The sequence below is a fragment of the Polypterus senegalus genome, chromosome 12 (genome assembly GCF_016835505.1).
Source record: "Polypterus senegalus isolate Bchr_013 chromosome 12, ASM1683550v1, whole genome shotgun sequence".
Lineage (NCBI taxonomy): Eukaryota > Metazoa > Chordata > Cladistia > Polypteriformes > Polypteridae > Polypterus > Polypterus senegalus.
The window spans coordinates 42545934-42568926 of record NC_053165.1 but is presented as its reverse complement, the minus strand read 5'-3'; the positions used below and the strand labels follow the sequence as shown (position 1 = coordinate 42568926).

The window sequence follows — 22993 nt, the reverse complement described above, 5'->3', positions numbered from 1 at the left end:
GCCTGAGCAGGTTGAACCTGTTACTCACTTTGATTGCATACTGCACAGGAATCTCACTGACATCAGAATTCCTTTGCATGTCCGGATGTTTGATCTTGCATAATCTGCCCCTGACTTTGGCTACAAGGAGTTGATCCACGTTCTGCACTTGGTGGTGTTTTCATAGAGAAAATTGATTTCTTCTATTGATGACACAGATGATGTAGTCAATCCTGTTGTAGTACTGCCCATTTGGGGATGTCCAGGTATGGGTGAAGAAGGTTTTGGTGATTCTAAGCTTGTTCTCTTGGCAGAACTGCACAAAGCGGTCCCAAGCTTCATTCCTCTCCATTAAGCCATACCTGTCAACCCCTCCTGCATCCTCTCCTTCTCCAACATTGGCATTGAAGTCACCCATAATGTAGATTATGTCCTTTCCTGTGGTTCTTTTGAATGCAATTTGGACCTGGGCATAGAAATCCTTGTCCTGCTCTGACATGTCTACTGCTGGTTCATAGATTTGAATGATGGTCACATTGAGGTTTTCCTGTGATGCTGATGGACATGACCCTATCTGATGTACTTGGGAGTCTGTATTCACCATGCAATCCTTTTGTTGGCCACAATGGTAACTCCCTTTCTGTCTTGTTGCCTGAGTAATAAATAGTGTAGTTGTCTCAGCTGAAGTCCCCAGATCCAATCCAGTGCAGTTCATGGACTCCCACTAGGTCGACACTTGTGCTTTCCATTTCACGCTTGATAATGTCCAACTTTCCAATGTTCATCCCTCTTGCATTTCATGTTCCAATAATATATTGTTTTTTGCAGCTCAGGTGGCATTTTTCATCATGGACTACATCAGCTTTCAGGCCTCCATTCAGGTTTCCCCCTGTCGCGTCATACTTGTCCTGATTACTTTGAGTCCGCCTTTGCTCTTCCCCAGTCACTTGACTGATGCTGAGCCTGTGGGTCCCATTGTCAAGCACCATATTCAAAGCATATTGGTACTTCTCCCCTCTCTCCCCATAACCGGCTCAGAGTGCTGGGAGGGTAGCAACACATGACATACCAATTGCGGTGGTTGTTTGGCTAAGTGTTATGGGATGTGGAAAGACATGGTGACCTACCCCATAATACCTTGACTGTGAAACTCTATGGATCAGAATCAAAACTTACAGTAAGATGTATATGCAATTTAACTAGTAGATGGTGCTACTGAGCTCCAAACTCCAAACACTAAAATAGTTTGGGGTTCAAATAAAGGATTTGTTAATTAAACAGAGAACCTTTACAAGTGAGCAAGATCAAATGCCACAACCACATATAAAATATTGCCTTTTCCCCCGGGCCTCATTCTGCTCTTCCCGGGGAGTGTCACCCTCTGCCTCCTGACTCTGACCCACCCAGCAGAGGTTGAGTGGGTTCTTTTGTCTGACCGGAGAGTATTTTTGGTACCACCCTACTGTATCCAGGAAGCTCTTCCAGGTCAGGCAGAATCTGCTTAAAATAAGGACTCCTGTGGCCCACAAGACACCAAGCATGGCAGCCCATTGGATCTACAACATCCATGTGGAGTCGGAATCGCATGTTATCTGGATTATGGTACATTACAAAAAGTGTTTTCATTTTATTTCAGACTAGCAGAATACCCGCGCTTCGCAGCAGAGAAGTAGTGTGTTAAAGAAAGTACGAAAAAGAAAAGGAAAAATTTTAAAAATAACGTAACATGATTGTTAATGTAATTGTTTTGTCATTGATATGAGTGTTGTTCTCATATCTATCTATCTATATATATATATATATATATATATATATATATATATATATATATATATATATATATATATATATATATATATATATATATATATATATATATATATATATATATATATATATATATATATATATATATATATATATATATATCTCTATCTATCTAATATAGCAAAATACCCGCGCTTTGCAGCGATGTCATGTGTTAATGAAGTTATGAAACTTGAAAAGGAAACATTTTAAAAATAATGTAACATGATTGTCAAAGTAATTCTTTTGTGTATTTGGCGGCAGCGTCACGAAGTTGTTTTCGGTAGCTGCATCAGAAAATGTACCACGACGTCTGACACGCCTCCTTTTTACTGTTTTCTCACAGCTTGGATTGCTGCTGTCACATACATACATACATACATACATACATATCTCTACATCTACATATACACATATATATATATATATACACATATATATATATATAATATATACACATACATACATACATATACTTGTGTGTATGTGTCTATATGTGTGTGTATAGCTTTGGTCACTGAGTACAAGGGAAAAATAATAAAATATAGTCTAAGTTATTAAACAGTAAAACATTAATGTTTTAAGAAGTACAGGTACATTGAGCACTACTGGAGTGTTTGCGGGTAAACTACATTTTAAAGACTGTGTAACACAACAGGTAAGTAGAACTAACATCAGCTAAAATGTATATGGATCATCTCTCGGTAGTAGATCCCTTTTGAAAGGCGCTACACGACGGCTGTGGTATAGAAATTACATTTTCTATGTGAACGTTCAAATTTGTGCCTTACCGGCAATTAAAGAAAATTATTTTTGTGTCCTATGCACTGTTAAGAGAGAGAGGCTTTGGTTTGGGATAAAAGGAAAAAAGGTGTAAAGAAAGGAAAGTTGCCTTTTTCTTTTATATAGTATAGAGATGTGTTCGCTGACGTTATGATCGCCATTTGGGGACAGTCGCGGGGGTCTTGTGTAGACTGGTGAGACGTCCCCGCCATTAATCGGCTGTGATGGCACTGTCAGTCCTCCACTCGTGTGCGTGTCTTCATAATCAGAGCTGACAACCTCATAATCGTATCGTGCAAAAGAAAGTGTGAAACGCCTTAATATTATTTTGCCGTGGTGTAGAAAAGGGGTCCCGTGTTTGCACTTGTTTGGGCTATAGCGCAGGGGGAGGAAGAAAAAAATTAAAAGTGCTCACTTTGACTTAAGGCAGAAGCGCAGTCAGCGTCTCAAAGGCCGGCACAGCTATGCACGCGCGCTGGCTGCTCGACTTTTGCTGGGCAGGAGACCCCTTTTGTACACACGTTCATGATATCAAAAGTCTCAGCGCTCTTTGGAGGTAATTCATATATTATATATATAGCAAAATACCCGCGCCTCGCAGCGGAGAAGTACTGTGTTAAAGAAGTAATGAAAAAGAAAAGGAAATATTTTAATAATAACGTAACATGATTGACATTGTCATGAGTGTCATATATATTCCTGCCTAAATAAGTCACCCTCGCTTTGCTCTTACTTTTTACCGTTCATTTAATCATGGCTAGTGGCGGAAAAATTATAAAATGGAAGGAGGATGGCTTTACCAAAACAATTATTGATGGCGAATCGATTATTCATAAAGCTTGAATTGGTGATCTGTTTTTCTGTGTTAACCTCATATTTTTTCATACTTCTTCTCAAACTAAGGTGGTGCGAGGGTAAAATGAATCGGGATGCACTGATCGATGTAATCAGTGTACCAGGAAATCATGCATTGACAAAAGCTCCCCTTTGCTTGTAATGCAAAGTGTGATTAAATGCATTATTTTTTAACGCGTTATGGAGCACATGCATCGAAGCTTCTCAGCTGTGCTTGTGCTAAGAAAAGGAAAGATTTTAAAAATAACGTAACACGATTGTCAATGTAACCTTTTGTAAGTAGTGCCTGGAGGATTAAGTGTTTAGAAACTCTAGAGACAGCGTGTGTATTAACTTGTGGATTTTTCTGTGAGTATTTGGTTTTAATGTGACGGTTGCTTGAGGAGGCGCGTTAGCCGCAGAGCTCAGCTCAGAGCTAAATGAGGTAAATGGGAGGGAGATGATGGCGTGACTCCCCCACCTGCCTTAACTGTCAATCCCCACAAACACAGTCTCTCGGATTTTGCATAAGCACACCCCTTCACCTACAATTTTAACTTAGTTACAAACTGTGAAACTTGTATCCCGCATTACCTGTGGGCATGTGAAACGCCAGCGGTAGCCTGTCTATGAACTTAATTTAAAGTTTAGGTTTACACCTTGCTTTCTTTCCGAGGTAGCAGCACTCATGAATATGGTAGTATATGTCACTCGCTCGCTTCTTATTGTTTCGCTGCCTTCTCAATTATATAATGCATGTTTTCTTAAGCGCTTTTTGGAGGTCTTCCTGGTTTTCTACGCACTGCGTTAACAGTCAGTTCACGTGATTACGTGGGAGGCGTGATGATGTCACACGAAACTCCGCCCCCACGTCTTTCCAGCTCAACTCCATTACAGTTAATGTAGAAAAATACCTTCCAGTTATGACCATTAGGCGTAGAATTTCGAAATGAAACCTGCCCAACTTTTGTAAGTAAGCTGTAAGGAATGAGCCTGCCAAATTTCAGCCTTCTACCTACACGGGAAGTTGGAGAATTAGTGATGAGTGAGTGAGTGAGTGAGGGCTTTGCCTTTTATTAGTATAGATATAATGTGTTTAACAAGTTCATTTGAGTGTAAACAAGTATAATGATGTAGGTGTGTGCTATGGCCTGATGTGTGTTCAGGGGTTCTGTCTGCACTCTCCAGATATGCTCCCACCCAGGGCTGAACTTTAGCATAACTTTGCACACCACCTGTTCTAGAAGATTTTGAAATTAAAAAGTAACAGATTCTATGCATTGTGACAGATAATGCTTTTAATATGTTAAACACAATTGAGAAAATGAATAAAGTAGATGAAGAAAGTGATAAACAGATATTGGAGGAAGACAGTTCTGCAAGTATTGGAGAAAGTGAAACCGAAGAGAATAGCGAAATTTTGGATAACATTGCTGAAGAAGCATTTAAGGTTACTACTATTCAACATATGCACTGTGTTGTACATACTCTGCAACTTGCAATAAGAGATGGATTGAAAGATTGTCATGCAGCTATTCTAACTGGCAAACTGAAGCAAGTAACTGTTGCATCCAGGGCCCCTAAAACGGAGTCATGCAGGAAAAGGAGCCATTTTGGATCAAACAACATGCTGGAAAAGCACTTCTTTGATGGTAAAGTGTTTGCTTGAACTAAGACTTTCTTGAAGAACTGGACAATGAACATGTTTTATTAACTGTAAGCCAGTGGGCACATGTAAAAGTCCTGGAAAGTCTACTTTCTTACCCCTTTACTGTCACCAAGAGGTTGCAATATGAAGATTTAACACCTGGTAAATTTTTCATGGAATGGAAGAGTTTGATATATTGCCTGAACAAAAGTGGAGGGTTAATAGCTGATGGCATTGTATCTTCAATGAAGAAAAGAGAGAGAGAGCCTCTTACTTGATAATCAAATCTTGTTAGCTGTTATTTATGTTGATCAAATGAGCCGAATTTTGTTGAGCATTGACCAGATTGCTAATGGAAAAAAGGCACTCTATGATGCATCAGTTCACATGAAGGGATTACTACTACCAGAAACACCACCACTGGATGAAGCTATAAGCACTGGTAACTCCGGATCATCCTCTTCAAATGAAGAATTGGTCTTTGATTCCTACTTGGACAAAATGGAACTTTCAAAAGCAAACCGATCTCAACTATGCGCGAAAGATAAACGACCAGTAAATGTACAAATAGAGATTCCAGCAGGAGTTTTTTAAAGAATTATAAGTAGTTGAAAAGTATGATCACTCATCGAAACTGATTGTAGAAGAAGCCATTCTTGTTGATCCAGGTAATATTAGTGATGTGGTTAGAACTGTTACAGCAATGCCATCCACCCAAGTCAGTGTTGAAAGAGTATTTTCAGCTCTAAAAATAATCACGTCCGTCAGATTTAAGAGCTTTTATGAAAAAGGATCTGGCAGAAGCAGTTCTGTTTGTTAGAACATTGCATTGAGGTAATTTTGGATTGCATTTAACAGCTATTCTACTCTACAACTGTATTCCAAGTTTAATATATAAACGTTTTTTTGTTCATGTAGTTACGTTTTGTTTTTGTTTTAAAACTACTGAAGAATGTGGTTTATATTTTTTTGAACTGGTAAATTTCCTTTTCCTGATTTTTATGCACGCTACTACTTTATAGCCACTTGATGATAAAAACAACCTTATTGTTCTCATTTTTTTTTGTTTTTTTGTTTAACTGGCCAATATGGTAGAGAGTCAGCTTCCTAAGCAGCAGTACTGTAGTTAAATGACGTGTATGTTGCCTTCCTTCAATCAACATGGAAAATACATTGGCATATTAAATACAGAGGAGTTGGAGTCGAAGAATTTATCTACCGACTCCACAGCCCTAGGGATACGAACATCTAGCGTACTGGGGAAGAAATTGTTCTGGATGGACAATCTCCCTCTGTTTATTCATTATAGCCACCAGCAGTCAACCAACCCAGGTTGGATGCCTGTTCATCCTCATCCTTCCATTACGACTTCCCATTCGGGCAAGAAACCACCCTCACTCCTGACCGGAATGCCACCTACAGCAGACGCATATAGTACAAAGGTTTTAGGCACTTTATTTAGGTGGTTCTCAAAAATTTGTCTTTAGACCATTTGTCTTCTCGATTAGTGTGTCAATTAAAAAAAAAAAAATGTGGGTTTTAGTGTTCAACGTGGTCATTTGCCTTTGGTAAAAAGTGAAGCAACATAAAAAGAGGTTCTTAAAGTCCATTCATTAATGTAGTTATGGACCCCTTTCCAGTTTACAAAAAAAGTGATGTCTTTCAAGACCTATTGCACTACTCAGCTGTTGATTTCCAGGGTTTCTTAAACTGTGGGCCGTGGGTTGCTGCCATTGAGTAAGAGTCACTTTTGTATTTAATGAGAATTGGTTGCTGATGGTTTGCAAAGCTGGTTATATTGGTTTGCTGTGGGTTGATTAAGCAAGTGACATTGCTCCAACAATCGTCCACAATTCTCAGAGGGTGGAAAAAACCCTTTTCTGATGATATTCAGGGCTTTAAACAGGACATTTTGTCTCAGACATTAAAAATGGCAATACATACAGTTTTAGACTCCCTGGCAAATCTAACAACCAGTATTAATGATCAATGATGCAAGGTGTAGGTTGAACTAAAGTGTTTAACTGAAGCAGAAACAGCTGCGTAGAGGAAACTGGGCAAGTGACACCCATACTAAAAAAGGTGAGGTTGTGATAGATGTGGTTGTTTAACTTGACAAACATGTGGTCATGACAAAAGTAAACATTGCAAAAAGAAACAAGTATGTTATCTTGTTTTATCAAGGTCTCGGTTAAGCAGATATTTTATGGCAGATAGGTGTCTGCAAATTTGCTGTCCAAGTGCACAGAAGCGTAAATGTACAAGTTTGAGGACTGGAAGCAAATTGGTCAGCTACGGAAACTGAGTGCAGCAAAGTTGAGCTGTACATTCCTGCATTATAATCCACAGATTTTGATGTAATGTTAGTTTTTAACAGCAACATCATGCATGTTTTGCTCTTAAGTGATGAGCCAAGGATATTATGCTTCTGTGACATTTAATTTTGCCCACACGAAGTTTATAAGTACAGTAGAGTCTCGCTTATCCGACATAAACGGGCCGGCACAACGTCGGATAAGCGAAAATGTTGGATAATGGCAGGTGTTAAGAAAAAGCCTATTAAACTTCAAACTGTTATAATTTTACACATTACGAACCTAAAAGTCATGTTTTACAACAAAACAGAATAAATTAACTGAAAAAATGAACTTAGTTACACAATTGTCTGAAGTTAAATACAGTATGTATTGTACTTAAAAAGTTCAGTCCTGTGATGATTTAAAGACATTTTTGTCTGCAAGCAGTAGTCTGCTTTCCTGACGAGTGTCGTTTCTTCGCTGTCAGGTCTTGCCATCTTTGCAGCATTATGTCGATTCCTGTAGCTGCTTCTTGTTGCTCAATGTAATTAATTGCAGTTTCTAGAGCCTTAACTCCGTCACTCATATAGTCAACATCCATGCGAGCGCATACTGTTTACTACAGCATTGTGACTGTGTGCGTGTTTTTGCTGTGACGTGCGAGTCCCCGTCTTGCACCCGAAAACACGAAGCCGAGTCTCAGTACTTTAACACCACCAGCTTTATTAAGCTTGAAACAGCAACAGCACGGTTATTTATTGTAGCGGGATCTGCCATTCTCCTATACACAGACACAGCAGTCAGGCAGGGCCAGGGGAAAGTAATACAGTGCCCTGCACATTTATAATGTTCCTTGTATCACCCGTTGACGACATATTTATATATATATATATATATATATATAATATATACCCGCGTTTCGCAGCGGAGAAGTAGTGTGTTAAAGAAGTTATGAAAAAGAAAAGGGAACATTTTAAAAATAACGTAACATGATTGTCAATATACTGATTGTTTTGTGAGTGCTATGAGTGTTGCTGTCATCAAGGATTTGATTATCATTTCTTTCAATCAGGTTCGTATTTGTAGGATGTGTTGTGTTCAAGTTACATTCTGTGTTTGTCAATCGTTGTAAAGATAACAGGTTTCTTTCCTCAATTCGTTTCTTACTGCATCAATAAACAGCTAGTCTAACTCTTTATCTGAGACGTGACACACTGCATGCACAGGTTTTTATTTTACACTGTCTTCCTTTAGCGGGACATTGACTTTTTCCACCGTGTGCTTTGTTTCCGCAGTAGCTGCACTTATGAATATGCTTGTATGTATCAGACGCTTCATATGTTTTTGCTGCCTTCTCAATTGTGTAATTCGGTTTTTGTTCAGCACTCTTTGGAACTGTTGCTTTTTATCTGTGCACTGCGTCAGTTCACGTGAGCCGCTCGGTGTACATGCATCGAAGGTTTCCAGCTGTGCTGGCGCCATCTCATGCGATGACCATGGCTGTATTTAATGTTAGCTAAGACCCGGTACTTAAAAGTTTCTCTTGCAGTTTCGCTGAGTTTGTGCCAAACACCACCCTGACCATCTCATCTTCCTCTGCATAAGCACAGTCCTTCACCCGTGAATATTTAGCGGCAGTGTTTGTATTGGATTGCCGCTGACGGACGGCCTTATATGGGCAGGCACTAAATTACGTGGGAGGCGTAACTCCGCCTCCCACGGGCATCGAGCAGAAGTCTATTATAGTATATGGACGAAAAAATAGGTTCCAGTTATGACCATTACGTGTAGAATTTCGAAGTGAAACCTGCCCAACTTTTGTAAGTAAGCTGTAAGGAATGAGCCTGCCAAATGTCAGCCTTCTACCTACACAGGAAGTTGGAAAATTTAGTGATGAGTCAGTAAGTGAGTGAGTGAATCAGTGAGGGCTTTGCCTTTTATTAGTATAGATTAATCATTTTTATATAAATAGTTTTGGGCTGTGGAACAAATCATCTGAATTTCCATTATTTCTTATAGGGAAATTCGCTTTGATATACTGTACGAGTCCTTTGGACAGCGAGCACATTTCCAGAACGAATTATGCTTGCAGACTGAGGTTCCACTGTAATTAGCTGCGGTAGAGTCGGGAGCAGCAAAAAATAAACTACGCTCATGCTCGCAACTTGCAGTTTTTTTTTTTTTGCGGTGGGACGTCGCATAATACAGAATGTTGGATAAGTGAAGGTAGGATAAGCGAGACTGTACTGTATCAACAATTTTGGCTTTCGAACTATGTGGAGCAGTTTAAATCAAAAGTAACCATCATAAATTTTGGATTTTTTTAGCCATTGTTAATGAAATATTTTAGATCAGAGATTCCCAACCTTTAAGTCAAGGACCCTCCAAATGTACCATCTCGTCTGGACCCCCACTAATCTTAGAGTACTACAATGCAGAGTATGATCTTGGATCTCGATTACTGCTAACAGTAGTCACATTGCATGTGTTTGTAAAATAGTAGACCTATTAATCCAAGCAAATGCTTAACCACGTCAGACTATTGACACACAAATTGTGATTAAAAGTCACAGATTATTTCTACTTCAGACGTTTTCAGTCTTTCTCCCCCCCCCCACTTCCCCTAATATTGCATTGGAGGAGAATAAGTATTATGGATTGCTAAGGAAAGAATTTTTGAAAATCTGAAATTTCCATATTTTTTAATTTACAAAAGCACTGTTACATTTAAATTCTAATCACAGAAAGCATAAAATAAAGTTGCATAAAACTCTGAGTCAAAAAAAGGAAAAATAGCTCAAAGTAAAGGTTGTGTATCTTTGGCAAAAATTACTATATAGAACAATGAAGAATTCTAGCTTTCATAACTTGAGTCCTCAAATAACTGCTTGTTGGTTTTTCTGTTTTTCTTCAGCCTGGCATTCCTGTTGCTCCCAGTGCCACTTCCATTTTGTCCCAGTCATTGGAGGTCATTCCTGGCCAAGTGCAAGTTTTGACACCTACTTCACAGGTTAGCACAGTGTATTTCATAAAAGGAGTTACTCTATTCAGATGTAATTGGGATTGTTCGCTGCTGAGTCTAAACTGCCAACTATGTTTACGTTTTTGATGTTTAAAAATGCACATTGAGTTTCTATTCATTGTTCCTTTTAGTTTCTACCCTAGTAATCTTAATTTTATTTTTCCTTTATCAATGCTTAAACTGTGTTCTTATTAACATTTTATTACTGTAATGCATTTTTCCAATCTTAGTTTTAAATACCATGGCCTTAAGTGAATTGAAGTTTGAAGAAATGTTTTGATTTTAAATGCATTTTATCTTTTTGATCTTTTGGGAAATGTCTTGGTTTCACTTGGATGTCAGATTTAATTAGTTTGTCTGCTATACTAATCTTTAATTTAAACAAATCATTCCTAGGTACTAGAATATTAGGTTTTTATGCAAGAAACTGATTTTTTTTTTTTTTTTATGATAGCTCTCATTTATGACAACACTGTTCGCTAAATGCTCTGCAGTGTAATTTTCTTTCTTTTGACACTTTTTAATATTTACATAATTTGGCATGGGATGTTCTTTGCTGTATTCTCTTGTATTCTGACCAGGGGTGATGGATTTATGGTGATGGGGGTTTGTTTCACGCTTTTCCTGGGTTTGCCTTTTGCCAGGAGTTGCTGTTGCTTGATGTTAATGTGTTTAAACTGGATTTGAGATGGTGGATATTTGGAAATGGTTGCTGAACTACCTTGTTGTCAGGTTGCTTTGTAGTCTGACACTATTTGAATAGAAAAAAAATGCAATGTTTAGCCAAGTGGAGTTAGAAAACTGTTGTGGGTCGGGTGTTTGGTTTGGGCAGTACCTCCCCTTCCTATTCTTATCCTTTAACACAATGCACTTTATGGAGAAAACCAACATTTCAACATAACCCCCTTGCCAAATTGTTGTTTGAGTCTCTAAATCAACTTTAGATAACTGAATTAAATATGGTGTAATAACGCAACTTCTGACATACCCAGGTAAAATGATCATTTTTCCTGCTTTGATGTGTGTGTTCAGAAATTATTAAATCCTCTTGCACTGACAGATTTACCTTTTTATAATATAGTCAAGGATACAACAGAGAGATTTTAGTCAAGTGCAAAAGCGGGATACTGACCTGTGTAGCATGGGCACACTAAGAAAACTTGTCAACAGTCATTTCTTGGATTCAGGATAAAATATTAAAATATATAGCAAGTACAATAAGAAATGCGTATCATTTATAACAGTTATGAATGCCAGCAAGCTCTTGCTTCTTTAAATATTGTAAGCTCTATGGTGTTAATTGTAGGTGGGCTGCTAATTCTGCATACTGGTGTAGTGAAACGCTGGTGGTACATAGAGCAATATGTACTTTTTGTAAAAGAAAATGAGGTTTTTAAAATGTTGCATTTAAAACCAAAGGAATTTTGCTCTATTTTTTTCCACTGTGGAATGGTGTCAGGTGGTTTTAGTACTTAATTTGTCTTTTATTAAATAATTTAAGTGTACACTTCAATTTTTTATAGTGACTTAATGTGGCAGGAGCAGTGGTGCTTTAAAAGCATTTTAATGGTATGGAAGAGCATACCTCCATTTCATTGTTTGTAAAATCCCTCCTCCAACAATTGGCCTGCATTTGTGAGTCCTTACTTACACAGCTCATTTATTTCATGGCATTTTCTCTTAGGGAGGTGAGTGCTGCATGTGTAAAGTAATAACTGTTGTAATCTATATTGCGTAAATATGTCTTGATTACGAAATTTTAATGTCCACCAAGTCAACTGCATGTGACAATCTACTTTATAACACTCTTCCCATGTGCCCCAGCACAAAGAGAACAAGAATGAACATATAGTGAGGAAAAGAACAGGAAAAATAAAAAGCCATCCCAATAGGGAACAGGAGAACGCACCAGCCTTGGTACTTCTGATTTTTACCCAAGGACCCCAAAATCTACATAAAATATTTGTTTTTAATTTTTTACAATGTTTTTAAATAAAGTTCATCACACACGCTTTATTTAAACTTTATAAAGGTATCCCAGTTAATGTTGTGTAAGTTTTTGATTGACAGTTAAAAAGAAAGTTAAGAAGAAAGTGTGCCAAAAATACTGGAAGCTACACAAATCAAAATATAATGTCAGATCATCTGTTTCTGTTGCAGTGGTTGTTGATGTAAAGGTTGAGAGTTAAATTGGAGTGAGGTTAAGGGACGAAGAAGCATCATAAGAGGTTGAGGAGAGCAAAAACTCCAATACAAGTATGCTGCTTGAACTGTGGACAACAGAACAATAAAAGATTATAAGACAACCCACTTAAAATTCAAATTTATAAGTGCGTGTATACATGGAAATTATACTGATTTCATGTATTTATTATGAAATAATAAATACATGAATACATACATACTATGACATAAGGCACTGTAGCACATGAACATTGAATGAGTTGCTGGTGCAACCCCATTCTGAAAGGGGTAGTTGCTATTTGGCACTCCATTTAAAAATTATGCATTGCCTACACAAGTGCATCCTATAATTCTATTTGACTATCTGTTTGGGAAAAATAAGAAAATGCTTTGCTTATAGGTAATTTCATTAACCAGAATATTCCTTTTCACGTTATGATTTGGACATGAAACATCACATACTATTCTATGCTGCTTTATGGCACACCATCCTTGGCTCTCTCTCCAAGTTATAATTAACATTACATGGAATTGGTAGCCTTTCTGCTTAGATGTTCAATAGGATTTAAGTCTGGGCTCTGGCTGGGCCACTCAAGGACATTCACAGACTTGTCCTGAAGCCATTCCTTTGATATCTTGGCTGTGTGCTTATGGTCGTTGTCCTGCTGAAAGATGAACCGTCACCCCAGTCTGAGGTTAAGAGCACTCTGGAGCAGGTTTTCATTCAGGATGTGTCTGTACATTTTTGCAGTCATCTTTTCCTTTATCCTGACTAGTCTCCCAGTTCCTGCCGCTGAAAAACATCCCCACTGCATGATGATGCCACCACTATGCTTCACTGTAGGGATGGTATTGGCCTGGTGATGAGCGGTGCCTGGTTTCCTCCAAATGTGACGCCTGGCATTCACACCAAAGAGTTCAATCTTTGTCTCATCAGACCAGAGAATTTTCTTTCTCATGGTCTGAGAGTCCTTCAGGTGCCTTTTGGCAAACTCCAGGCGGGCTGCCATGTGCCTTTTACTAAGGAGTGGCTTCTGTCTGGCCACTCTACCATACAGGCCTGATTGGTGGATTGCTGCAGATATGGTTGTCCTTCTGAAAGGTTCTCCTCTCTCCACAGAAGACCTCTGGAGCTCTGACAGAGTGACCATCGGGTTCTTGGTCACCTCCCTGACTAAGGCCCTTCTCTCCCGATTGCTCAGTTTAGATGGCCGGCCAGCTCTAGGAAGAGTGCTGGTGGTTTCGAACTTCTTCAGCTTACGGATGATGGAGGCCACTGTGCTCATTGGGACCTTCAAAGCAGCAGAAATTTTTCTGTAACCTTCCCCAGATTTGTGCCTTGAGACAATCCTGTCTCGGAGGTCTACAGACAATTCCTTTGACTTCATGCTTGGTTTGTGCTCTGACATGAACTATTAAATGTGGGACCTTTATATAGACAGGCGTGTGCCTTTCCAAATCATGTCACATCAACTGAATTTATCACAGGTGGACTCTAATTAAGCTGCAGAAACATCTCAAGGATGATCAGGGGAAATGGGAAGCACCTGAGCTCAATTTTGAGCTTCATGGCAAAGGCTGTGAATACTTATGTACATGTGCTTTCTCCATTTTTTTATTTTTAATAAATTTGCAAAAATCTCAAACTTTTTTTCATGTCATTATGGGGTGTTGTGCGTAGAATTCTGAGGAAAAAAATGAATTTATTCCATTTTGGAATAAGGCTGTAACAAAACAAATTGTAGAAAAAGTGATGTGCTGTGAATACTTTCCGGATGCACTGTACTTCTATTCACCTTTTCTAATATTTCCTTAACGCTATTTAAATACTGTATAGCTCTTACCTATACATTTGAGCTCATTCTATATAGAATGAATAATTGTTTGAAGCTTACAGGGCTGAATATGCTCACTTTTAGAAAGGTGAGATGCCACTAAAATGAACTTTTTTTTCCTCTATTTTTGTATACTTGTGTAATTTTTTAGACTGTAAATAAAGTTCTCTTATTTGGAACAACAAACAACATTGTTTAATATTTCTGTGGCAGGGATAATAACTGAAGGAATGTTTATAATTTTAGTATCCGATTTCTGCTGCCTTACTGGATAGCAATTGAGAGGGCACTAGAATCATGGCCTGAATTTTCTCTCCAGGTGCACTTACGTGGCTTTATGTAGAAAAGTAAGTCCAGAGTTTCTTCTTTCCACTTTCCAGCAGGTTCCACTGTCTACCACTACAGTTGCTTCTCTGGTCATGAGTAACTTATGTACTTGCAGACATTCCTTCTCTGGTCATGAGTAACTTATGTACTTGCAGACATTCCTAACCCAATACTGTATTGAAACCTGAACTGAAAAATCTCTGCACATGAAAACAAAAGTGTATAACGCTTTGTAATTTATTTAGAAAATATTTAAGACTTATTGATAAAATGATAGTAGAGCAATATTACTCTAAATCACAAAACCTATATAATTAAAACTTTGAACCACAGGTATGTACACTACATCAGCCTTATGCTTAAACATCATACAGTCTTTGATAATGATGCAGTACCTAGTGGAGTTGGAAAAAATGGCAGCAATACTCACTAGTATTTGACAGTTGTTAGATGCATGCTGTCTCTGCTCAGGAATTGCTCCCGGTGTTGTCTCCCCCTCCCATTACTGTTATCCCAGAGGTGATGTGGCTGGGAGGCATACTTATGATGCTGAGAATTACAAGCAGCTGGGTCTACTGGTCCGCTAAACATCCAGCTGCTGATCTGATTGTTTGTGATGGAGAGTATTGTGTGGCTGTGTATGTGCCATTGACTAAAAATTGTCTGTCACAGCCAAATGAGAAGTCACTGCAGAAAAAATACTTTCTCCCACATTTTGTGCTATGCTTTTAAAATTAATTTTATACACCTGTAGTCAGTAAAAAATTAGATCATTTTCAAAATGTTACATTTTATGCTTAAGTTTATTTTGCTCATTTTCTTTCTTGTTGGGCAGCTTTGTTGTTGGCAACATGGTTCAGTGATTCCATGTAAAACATGAAAGTGTGTGGTGTTTTTTTTTTTTTTTTGTTGCTGAAAGATATTTAAGATGTTGACAGGCTGTGTCTGGTATCCAAGATTTTTGGATTAATAAATGAGCAAAGCTTTCCGCATGCAGTTAATGGTGATTTCAGAAGATTTAGGTTAACATTTTTTTGCAATTCTTCATCAAATCTGAATTTTTGGTTAACCTCTGGGCTTAGATGTGTATATATATATTTTTTTTTTTGACATTCTGGTTTTGACCTCTACACGGTTTGACACAGGTACCAGTCTATTTGTCCTTGGTGCATTTCACCTTTCTGACTGACTCTTCAAATTTGCTGCTAAGAGTAAAACTGTGAAAGCAACTGATTAGTTAGATTTTCCTCTTGGTATTATATGTAAATTACTATTACAGTTCAATTTTATATTTTTCACATTTATTTTAGTTTATGATAATAGCCTTGGTTCATACTGCATTGAACTTTTGAATTGAAGACCTATCTCTCCCAAAATGTTTATTTTTTACCCCTTTTAGTATCTGATCTTTTTTTTTTTTACCGAATATAGAGGACTAATAGTCATACTAGTAGTGTCTTAGCCATCCATCTAGTTGTATGCAACTAATATGGTGTGAGCCTTTTCAGATCTCTGGTTTGTTCTCAATTCTTGGTTTTCTGTATCTATATTCTGTGACACGGGCAGATTGTATTTGTATGCATTATTGATTTGAATTTGGTATACTGTGGTATTGACATTTTGAACTTGGGATAAATCGGGTATAATTGACTGATAAACTGGCATTGAATTCAGCAACTTAACATGAACATTCATAAATGTTCAAGTTGGCACAACATCTGAATTGTTCATTTTTTTGTTACCAACTCTACTCTGCATTTCTTGTGCTTTGTTTTGCTTTTTAGTATTGTCAGCAGCTTCCTGTTGCTCCAGCTCTTGCTTCTCATCCTGGATATGATGTCTTCCCACCTGCCTTGTGTAGTATCACCCCTGTGTCTGCTCCCTACTTCTCTTCTGGACCAGCAATATCTTCTGTTTCAGTGCCTCAACCAGTGTCAGTCTTTGTTTCTCAAGCAACTCCAACCATTGGCTCTTCAAACCTTGCTAAGAACTCCACAACTCTACATTGTATGGGAACTGTTAATTCTGAAGTCCCTACTGTGCTTGCACAGCCCTGTGTGATTACTCTTCCACAGCAGCACATCCAGGCATCGGCTGTATCATTGGTTACTCCTGATGATACCCTTCCAGTCAATGTAATACACAGTTGTGATACAATTCCTTTGCTGCAGCCGAAGCTGACTCCAATATGTAATCTCCCTCTACCTGCTACTGATATTTCTGGAAAGGTAATATTTGCAGCTTCAGATTTCTAAGACACATTGTGGGTCATGGTTTATTATAGTCTTGTATTTCTTGGCTTTTAATGGTTGAGTTTTTTTTTTCTTTGTGTATTTTTTTCTGTGTATTACCTAAATTCTCATTTTCTTTTCGAACTGTTAGATTCCCAGTGTTAAAGAAGATGAAAAACACATACAAATCCAAGTGTATTCCTCATCTAATACTGCTGTCCAGCCTTCAGTTCATTTAGATAAAATAACTGGGTGTGGCTTGCTCCAGACTATGCAGACCCCAGCCCCACATGCAGATGGGCCTCATCAGAACCTGACGATGTCAGACCAACCATCAGTAGATATTTGTCAAGAGGTAAAGTTTATCATGTTGTTGAAATACAAACCTCAAACATTACATTTTGTGTTACGTTTTTCTCCTTTCCACTCTTTGATTCTTATATTTTTCTTTTTTTGGCAATACATTGCATTAACTGTATTTAGAACCTTTAAGATGTTCCTCTTAGAATACAACAGATACTCTGGGTTGTCTGCATTCTATTAAATTTCATCAACCTTTTGAGCAATAAAGCTTTATTCTTATTCTGAGCTCTGTATATTAGCTTGTAATCTATCACATGTTAACGTTTTTGTTGTAAGTTATCGGTGTAGGTTCAGTCTGTGGTCATTTTATAACTGTTTTAGTCAGGTCATTGACTGTTTTAATGCTGTCAATGAAAAATGAATTTCTGTGATTAGGAGGCCTCGGGGAAGGTGATACTAGAGTTTGGAAACTTGAATGGAAATGTTTGTTTGTCAGTGCTGATGGCTATAGCTTCAATACCAAGAATGTTGAGGATGAGAGTATTGTGGGGTTTGATGATGTGAAATAACTGGTTGTGTGCAACTTCATGTTAAGGAAGAAGGGAAACAAGTTGAGGACACATGTATCTGGTGGTGTAGGAATACAATATGAGACTAGTTGTTGGTGAGGAACTGTGTGACATGTGACAGTGGCCCATGGAACAGGATGTGTATCTAGTAGTCTCTTAGTTGTTAGAGAGCTTTTAGTCAGATACATGAAGATAATTAAGAGGCTGATAGTCCAGACATTAGAGGGTAGTGTGAGAAGTAAATTTCCTAATACACTGGTAGCAAGAATGAATGACATTTCGGAATCATTAGATGTGGTTGACAAGGACGAAGGGATGAATGTTTGTTTGAAATCTGAAAAAGTCTGTGGTCCGGTAAATTGCACACTAAGACAAAGGAATGACAAGGTAGAGGTGGCAAATTAGGAAAAGAGGATGTGCTTTAAAAAGTAGTGGAAAACAAAAAAGCTCACTGGGCTATCTAGAAGTAAGAAAACCAAAATGGTAGAAAAGCAGTTAGGAGAATGAAAGAGAAATGTTTTTGTGATTGTTATTCATATTGGAAAAGAGAGGCTAGATGTGCTGTAGTAGGAATGAATTGCTTGAACTATGTTAAAGGGGTCATTGTGATTAATAGTAATAAGATTAAGGATTCCTGGAAAATATGTGGTGAAGCTCATCAACGTGATTGCTTAACATGAGAGTTCCTGAAAGCATAAAAAAAAATAAAGGTGGTGTCATTCCAGTACACAATGGAAAACTGATCTTTGAAGTGTGAGTCTTATAGAGTTAGTAATGAAGGTGATAAGAGAATGCTAGAGAATACAATCAAGCATCAAGTGTAAATTAGAGAAATGCTGTTTGTTTACATTCCTGGGAAGAGAACAAGAGATTGATCTTTTTTGTTTGAAGAAATTGAAGGACAAGTATCTGACAAAGAGGAATAAACTACATTTATAGATCTGCAGAAGGAATATGGCAGGGTGACATGAGAGGTAGTGAGGTAAGCATTGAGAAAGTATGCAGTGATGTCAAAGTATGAAGAATTCAGCTTTGAAGAGAAGGTGTGAGGGGTCAGTTCAGAGTCTACTTATCATGATAGTAATGGAAGTAGTGACTACAAAGGTCAGTGTTCCGTTGCATCCTTGATAACATGTAAAACTTTGAAATGAAGAAATGATTTTACATTGGGGAAAACCCATGGAAATTAAGAAAATTATCAAATGACCTGGAAAACCACCTGGAAAAGATTTACATCTCAAAAATGAATCTAATTCTTTCTATAAACATTTTAATTGACACAGAAAGATGTATCTGTAGAATGTGAAGATAAATCAAAAGCACTGCCCTATATGTTCACAGGTTGATGGGGCCACAACACAAGCTGGAGATGGTTCAGTCTATGCCCTGCATGACCCTGAGACCCCCCCGATTGATAAAGCGGTATGGTTATATTATTCAATAACTATATCTTGTATTTTTTTTTTTTTTTTTGTTCTCGGTGTATTCTGTTTACAAAGAAAATGTTTTCTTCTCCTGTTATTAAACAGTAGGATGTCGCCTAGTAATATTGTTAGTAATATTTTGAGAAACTATTGACTGTGTCATTGAGTATTCGCCAAGGAACCGTGAGCTAAACAAACGTGCATCATTAGAATCTTAGTTTGCTACCTGATGGACAGTTTTTTTTTATTTTCTGTAAAAAGTTTGGTATGTTGTTCTGTGGAATGATACATAGATCTTGATAAGTTGCATTTATATTCGCCCTTGATTGTCAAATTATTTACTGATAATTAGTCTGGTTTAAGAGACATCCTCCAGTGGTGTAACAGCCAACATTGGATGGGACCAACTCCCGGGTATATGATGCTGATCATTTGCATTACAGACTGGTTAAGAAGCTTGCGCATCTCTTAACTATGTTCTTTCTTCTTTGATCTCAGAGGCATGGTTGCACAGTGGTGGGCAGTATGAAGAGCACACAATCGTGCTCGCAGTTAGTGCCGCTAGTCTACTGGCTGACACAATGCAAATTTGAACACTGGGAGAAACTAGGAGTTAGCAGCGAAACTCATGCAGATATAAACCGAATGTGCAGACTTCATAGAAACCAAAGATGTTAAGGCAGCTGGTGAAGTACTATAACATCATTATTCATTCCAGTTTTTTTACATTTTGTGTCAAAACAAATGCTATAAAATGTAAAGCCATAAAGGTACATTAATATTGTGTATAGTAGGTTAACTCAATTTAAATAGCTTAACAGATAAGCAAATAATTCAGGTTCTCAAATTTTATTTTTATGAAACATATACAGCATAAATAATGAGTTATCTCTGATTGTTAGCAAACGTGCAGGTCTGGTAGAGTTCAATGTCCGTATAAGAGAAGGAGGTTCATGTCCTATGCACACTTAATTAGCCATAAGTAGAATGAAAACAAACCTTGAAAGAGCCTCTGATGTCTCCACCTCCCCCAAATACAAGAGACTCTTATCAAATAGTAGTAATAATCAAAGATTTCTTACTATTTGCAAGACATTTCTGTCTTTTTTTTTTTTTTTTTTTAAAATAATGCAAAACTTCAGCACAGACAGTTTGGAGAGTGACTTAAAAATAGAATGAGCTGGCAGCTTCAATCATGACACGCAACTTTGAATTTTCTGCCTTTAACTCTTTTAAGGCTTTTTTTTTTTTTCCTTTTCCCACAGGGCTGAGTATTTTTCCTAAAATAAATGTTTTTTGCGAAGCACACAAAGCAACGGTTTCCCACATAAATCAACATAAAACGACTTGCGTATTTTTTCTCTCTCTACGATTTCAGCATTTCAGCTTTGATTTGAGGATGGAATATATGTTTGCGCATCTTTGATTTTGTTCTTTTTTTCTTTGATCTTATGGAGTCTCTGTGGTGCAGTGGTTGGTACTGCTGCTTCACAGTTCAGATTGCCTTTTTGGCCACAATCGGTCCAGTATAGTGTGAACCAGTGTATGGTTAACTTCTTTACTAAAGCAGAGTTATTAGCATTGTAGTTTCAGAGGTCCAGGATGCTTTGGTGGAAGATGAAACTTGTGTTATACTAAAGGCTTTTTGTTCAGTATGTAAAGGCTGTCTGGATGGATCACATTATACCACTTGGTGAATGAAAGGAAGGAGGAAACAAGAAAGAAACTGATTAAGTTTAAAGGGAGGGAATGATGAATGCTGAATGAGAGAAAAACTTGGTGCACAAGTAATAAGTGTTGTGCTAAGAAAGAAGGAACTAAGGTTGTTTGGGTAGAAATGAAAAGGGGAAGTTAATTGGGAGATGGAGAGGATGAGGTCAAAAAGGTATGGTTAGAGGTGGCATCTGATTTGAAAAGCATCATCCTCACCCCATAAAATCATAGACCTGCTGAAAATAGTGGAAAAAACATTTCAGAATGAACCAGCTAACCTGGTTGTTTACTTTTAACGTTGAACAGTTTTCATACATGGTTTTTAGCCATGTCAGATGTTTATCTGTTATTTGTTTGTCATGATAATTACTATTCAGACTAGTCAGCCATCTTTTTTAAGCTTTGTTTTGCTGTACTTTTTGTCCAGTATGTATTAGCAATTTTGGTGACTGGGTGCATCCATAGCATTTATCCATGTCTTCCATGAAAAGATTAACTACCCAGTGAAGACAGAATGTGAAATCTTTGGAAGATAATGGATTCCTGAAACTTTGAATGGTCTAAAAGGGAATGGGCAAGGGCGTTCCAGATAGCAAATACCAAACCAACACATTTTACCTATGTTTGAGTGTTGCTTATTTAGGGGCAAAGTGGAACATATGGAATAAATTGAAGTTTACTTGTATGTATTTATAGATTTATAGGGTCACTACCTGTGCTACTATCTCACTATCTCTTGTAATGTATTTTGTAATGAATGTTGTATTAAAATTCATTTCATTTGTCATTCCAACAGATGGTGCACCCCAAACATTTGTTGTAGGAAAATGCATTATTACAAGTGTTTTGATGTGCAATCTGTTGGAATGACAAATGCAATGCATATGTCTTTTATATGCCATTTGGTATTGGATTCCATAAAACACAGTTAATGTTTGCGATGCACCATCTGTTGGAATGATAGAGACATAGCAACCGGACAGACACAGACACTTGTCCTTTTATTAAAGTGGATTACTATCACATGTGCAGAGTATAGTGAAACTCTTACTTGGATGTGATATGTGACACACACTAGTACCATGATTAAGGTCTATAACTACCTTACCTCTAAACATCTCTTGTCCTTACTCAACTTATCAGAATGTATTTATCATTAAAAGACAAACCGAATACAGAAATTCATATGATGATAGGGTGTACTTTTCTTGCAATTTTTTGCCTAACAGTTATGACCTTTTTGATGCATCAGTATATACTTTAGAAAACTCATAGCTAATTTAGCTTTCTATGCTAGCTTGTAAATTATAACGAGTGTCCAAATTTTCACAAACGAGAGGCAGACTTATCAACTATTATCCTCATTCCTGAAACTTTGAATGGATAGAAGGTAATGGCGTACTATCCATACGACATATTTAATCCATCAACAAATCAGCATTTGACTTAAAGGTGTTTAAGAACTGCAGCTTGGAAATGTTACTGGTTACAAGTCAAAACCATTGGTTATCTGGCATAGTGAGAACCCAACAGTATTTAAGAAAAACAGAAAGTCCAAACTCCTTGTGTATTATCACCATAACAAAACGTCATGAATGACCCAAATGATTTTCAACGATGTTTAGTAAACTGTTATGCTAATGAAATTAAACAATATTTGACCTCCATAAATCAAGGGTTTAAAGTGATTCTAATTCTTAATAATGTTCCAGGACATTCACCTCCCACTGGTGAACTTCATCTGAGCATTAAAGTAGTGTTTCTTCCTACAAAAATAATGCCACTGATACAACCAATGGATTGAAGGGAATTGCAGTCTTCAAAGCTTATTACCTGAGGAGATGTTTTGAATGGGCAATTGCTGTAACTGATGATACTGGAAAGACACTCCTACAGTTCTAGAAGGAATACAATATCTATGATGCCATTAAAATCATTGCTGTTGCATGGAGTGGCACAACCACCCACTGCCTGACTGGCATTGGGGAAACTAATTTTGAAATGATTTGCGAATAATTTTAGAGAATTTGAGAAGGAT

At 37.5% G+C, this 22993-nt stretch overlaps 1 protein-coding gene across 3 annotated transcripts in view; it reads left to right on the top strand.

Moving 5' to 3' along the window:
* The window catches only part of LOC120540316 (serine/threonine-protein kinase WNK2-like), a 205600-nt gene that overhangs the window by 84625 nt on the left and 97982 nt on the right, over positions 1–22993 (top strand). For all 3 annotated transcript variants that reach the window (XM_039770970.1, XM_039770969.1, XM_039770968.1), the window contains exons 9-12: positions 10262–10357; positions 16500–16943; positions 17098–17301; positions 19160–19240. In XM_039770970.1, the coding sequence (XP_039626904.1) occupies positions 10262–10357; positions 16500–16943; positions 17098–17301; positions 19160–19240 (825 nt within the window). The remainder of the gene's footprint in view (positions 1–10261; positions 10358–16499; positions 16944–17097; positions 17302–19159; positions 19241–22993) is intronic.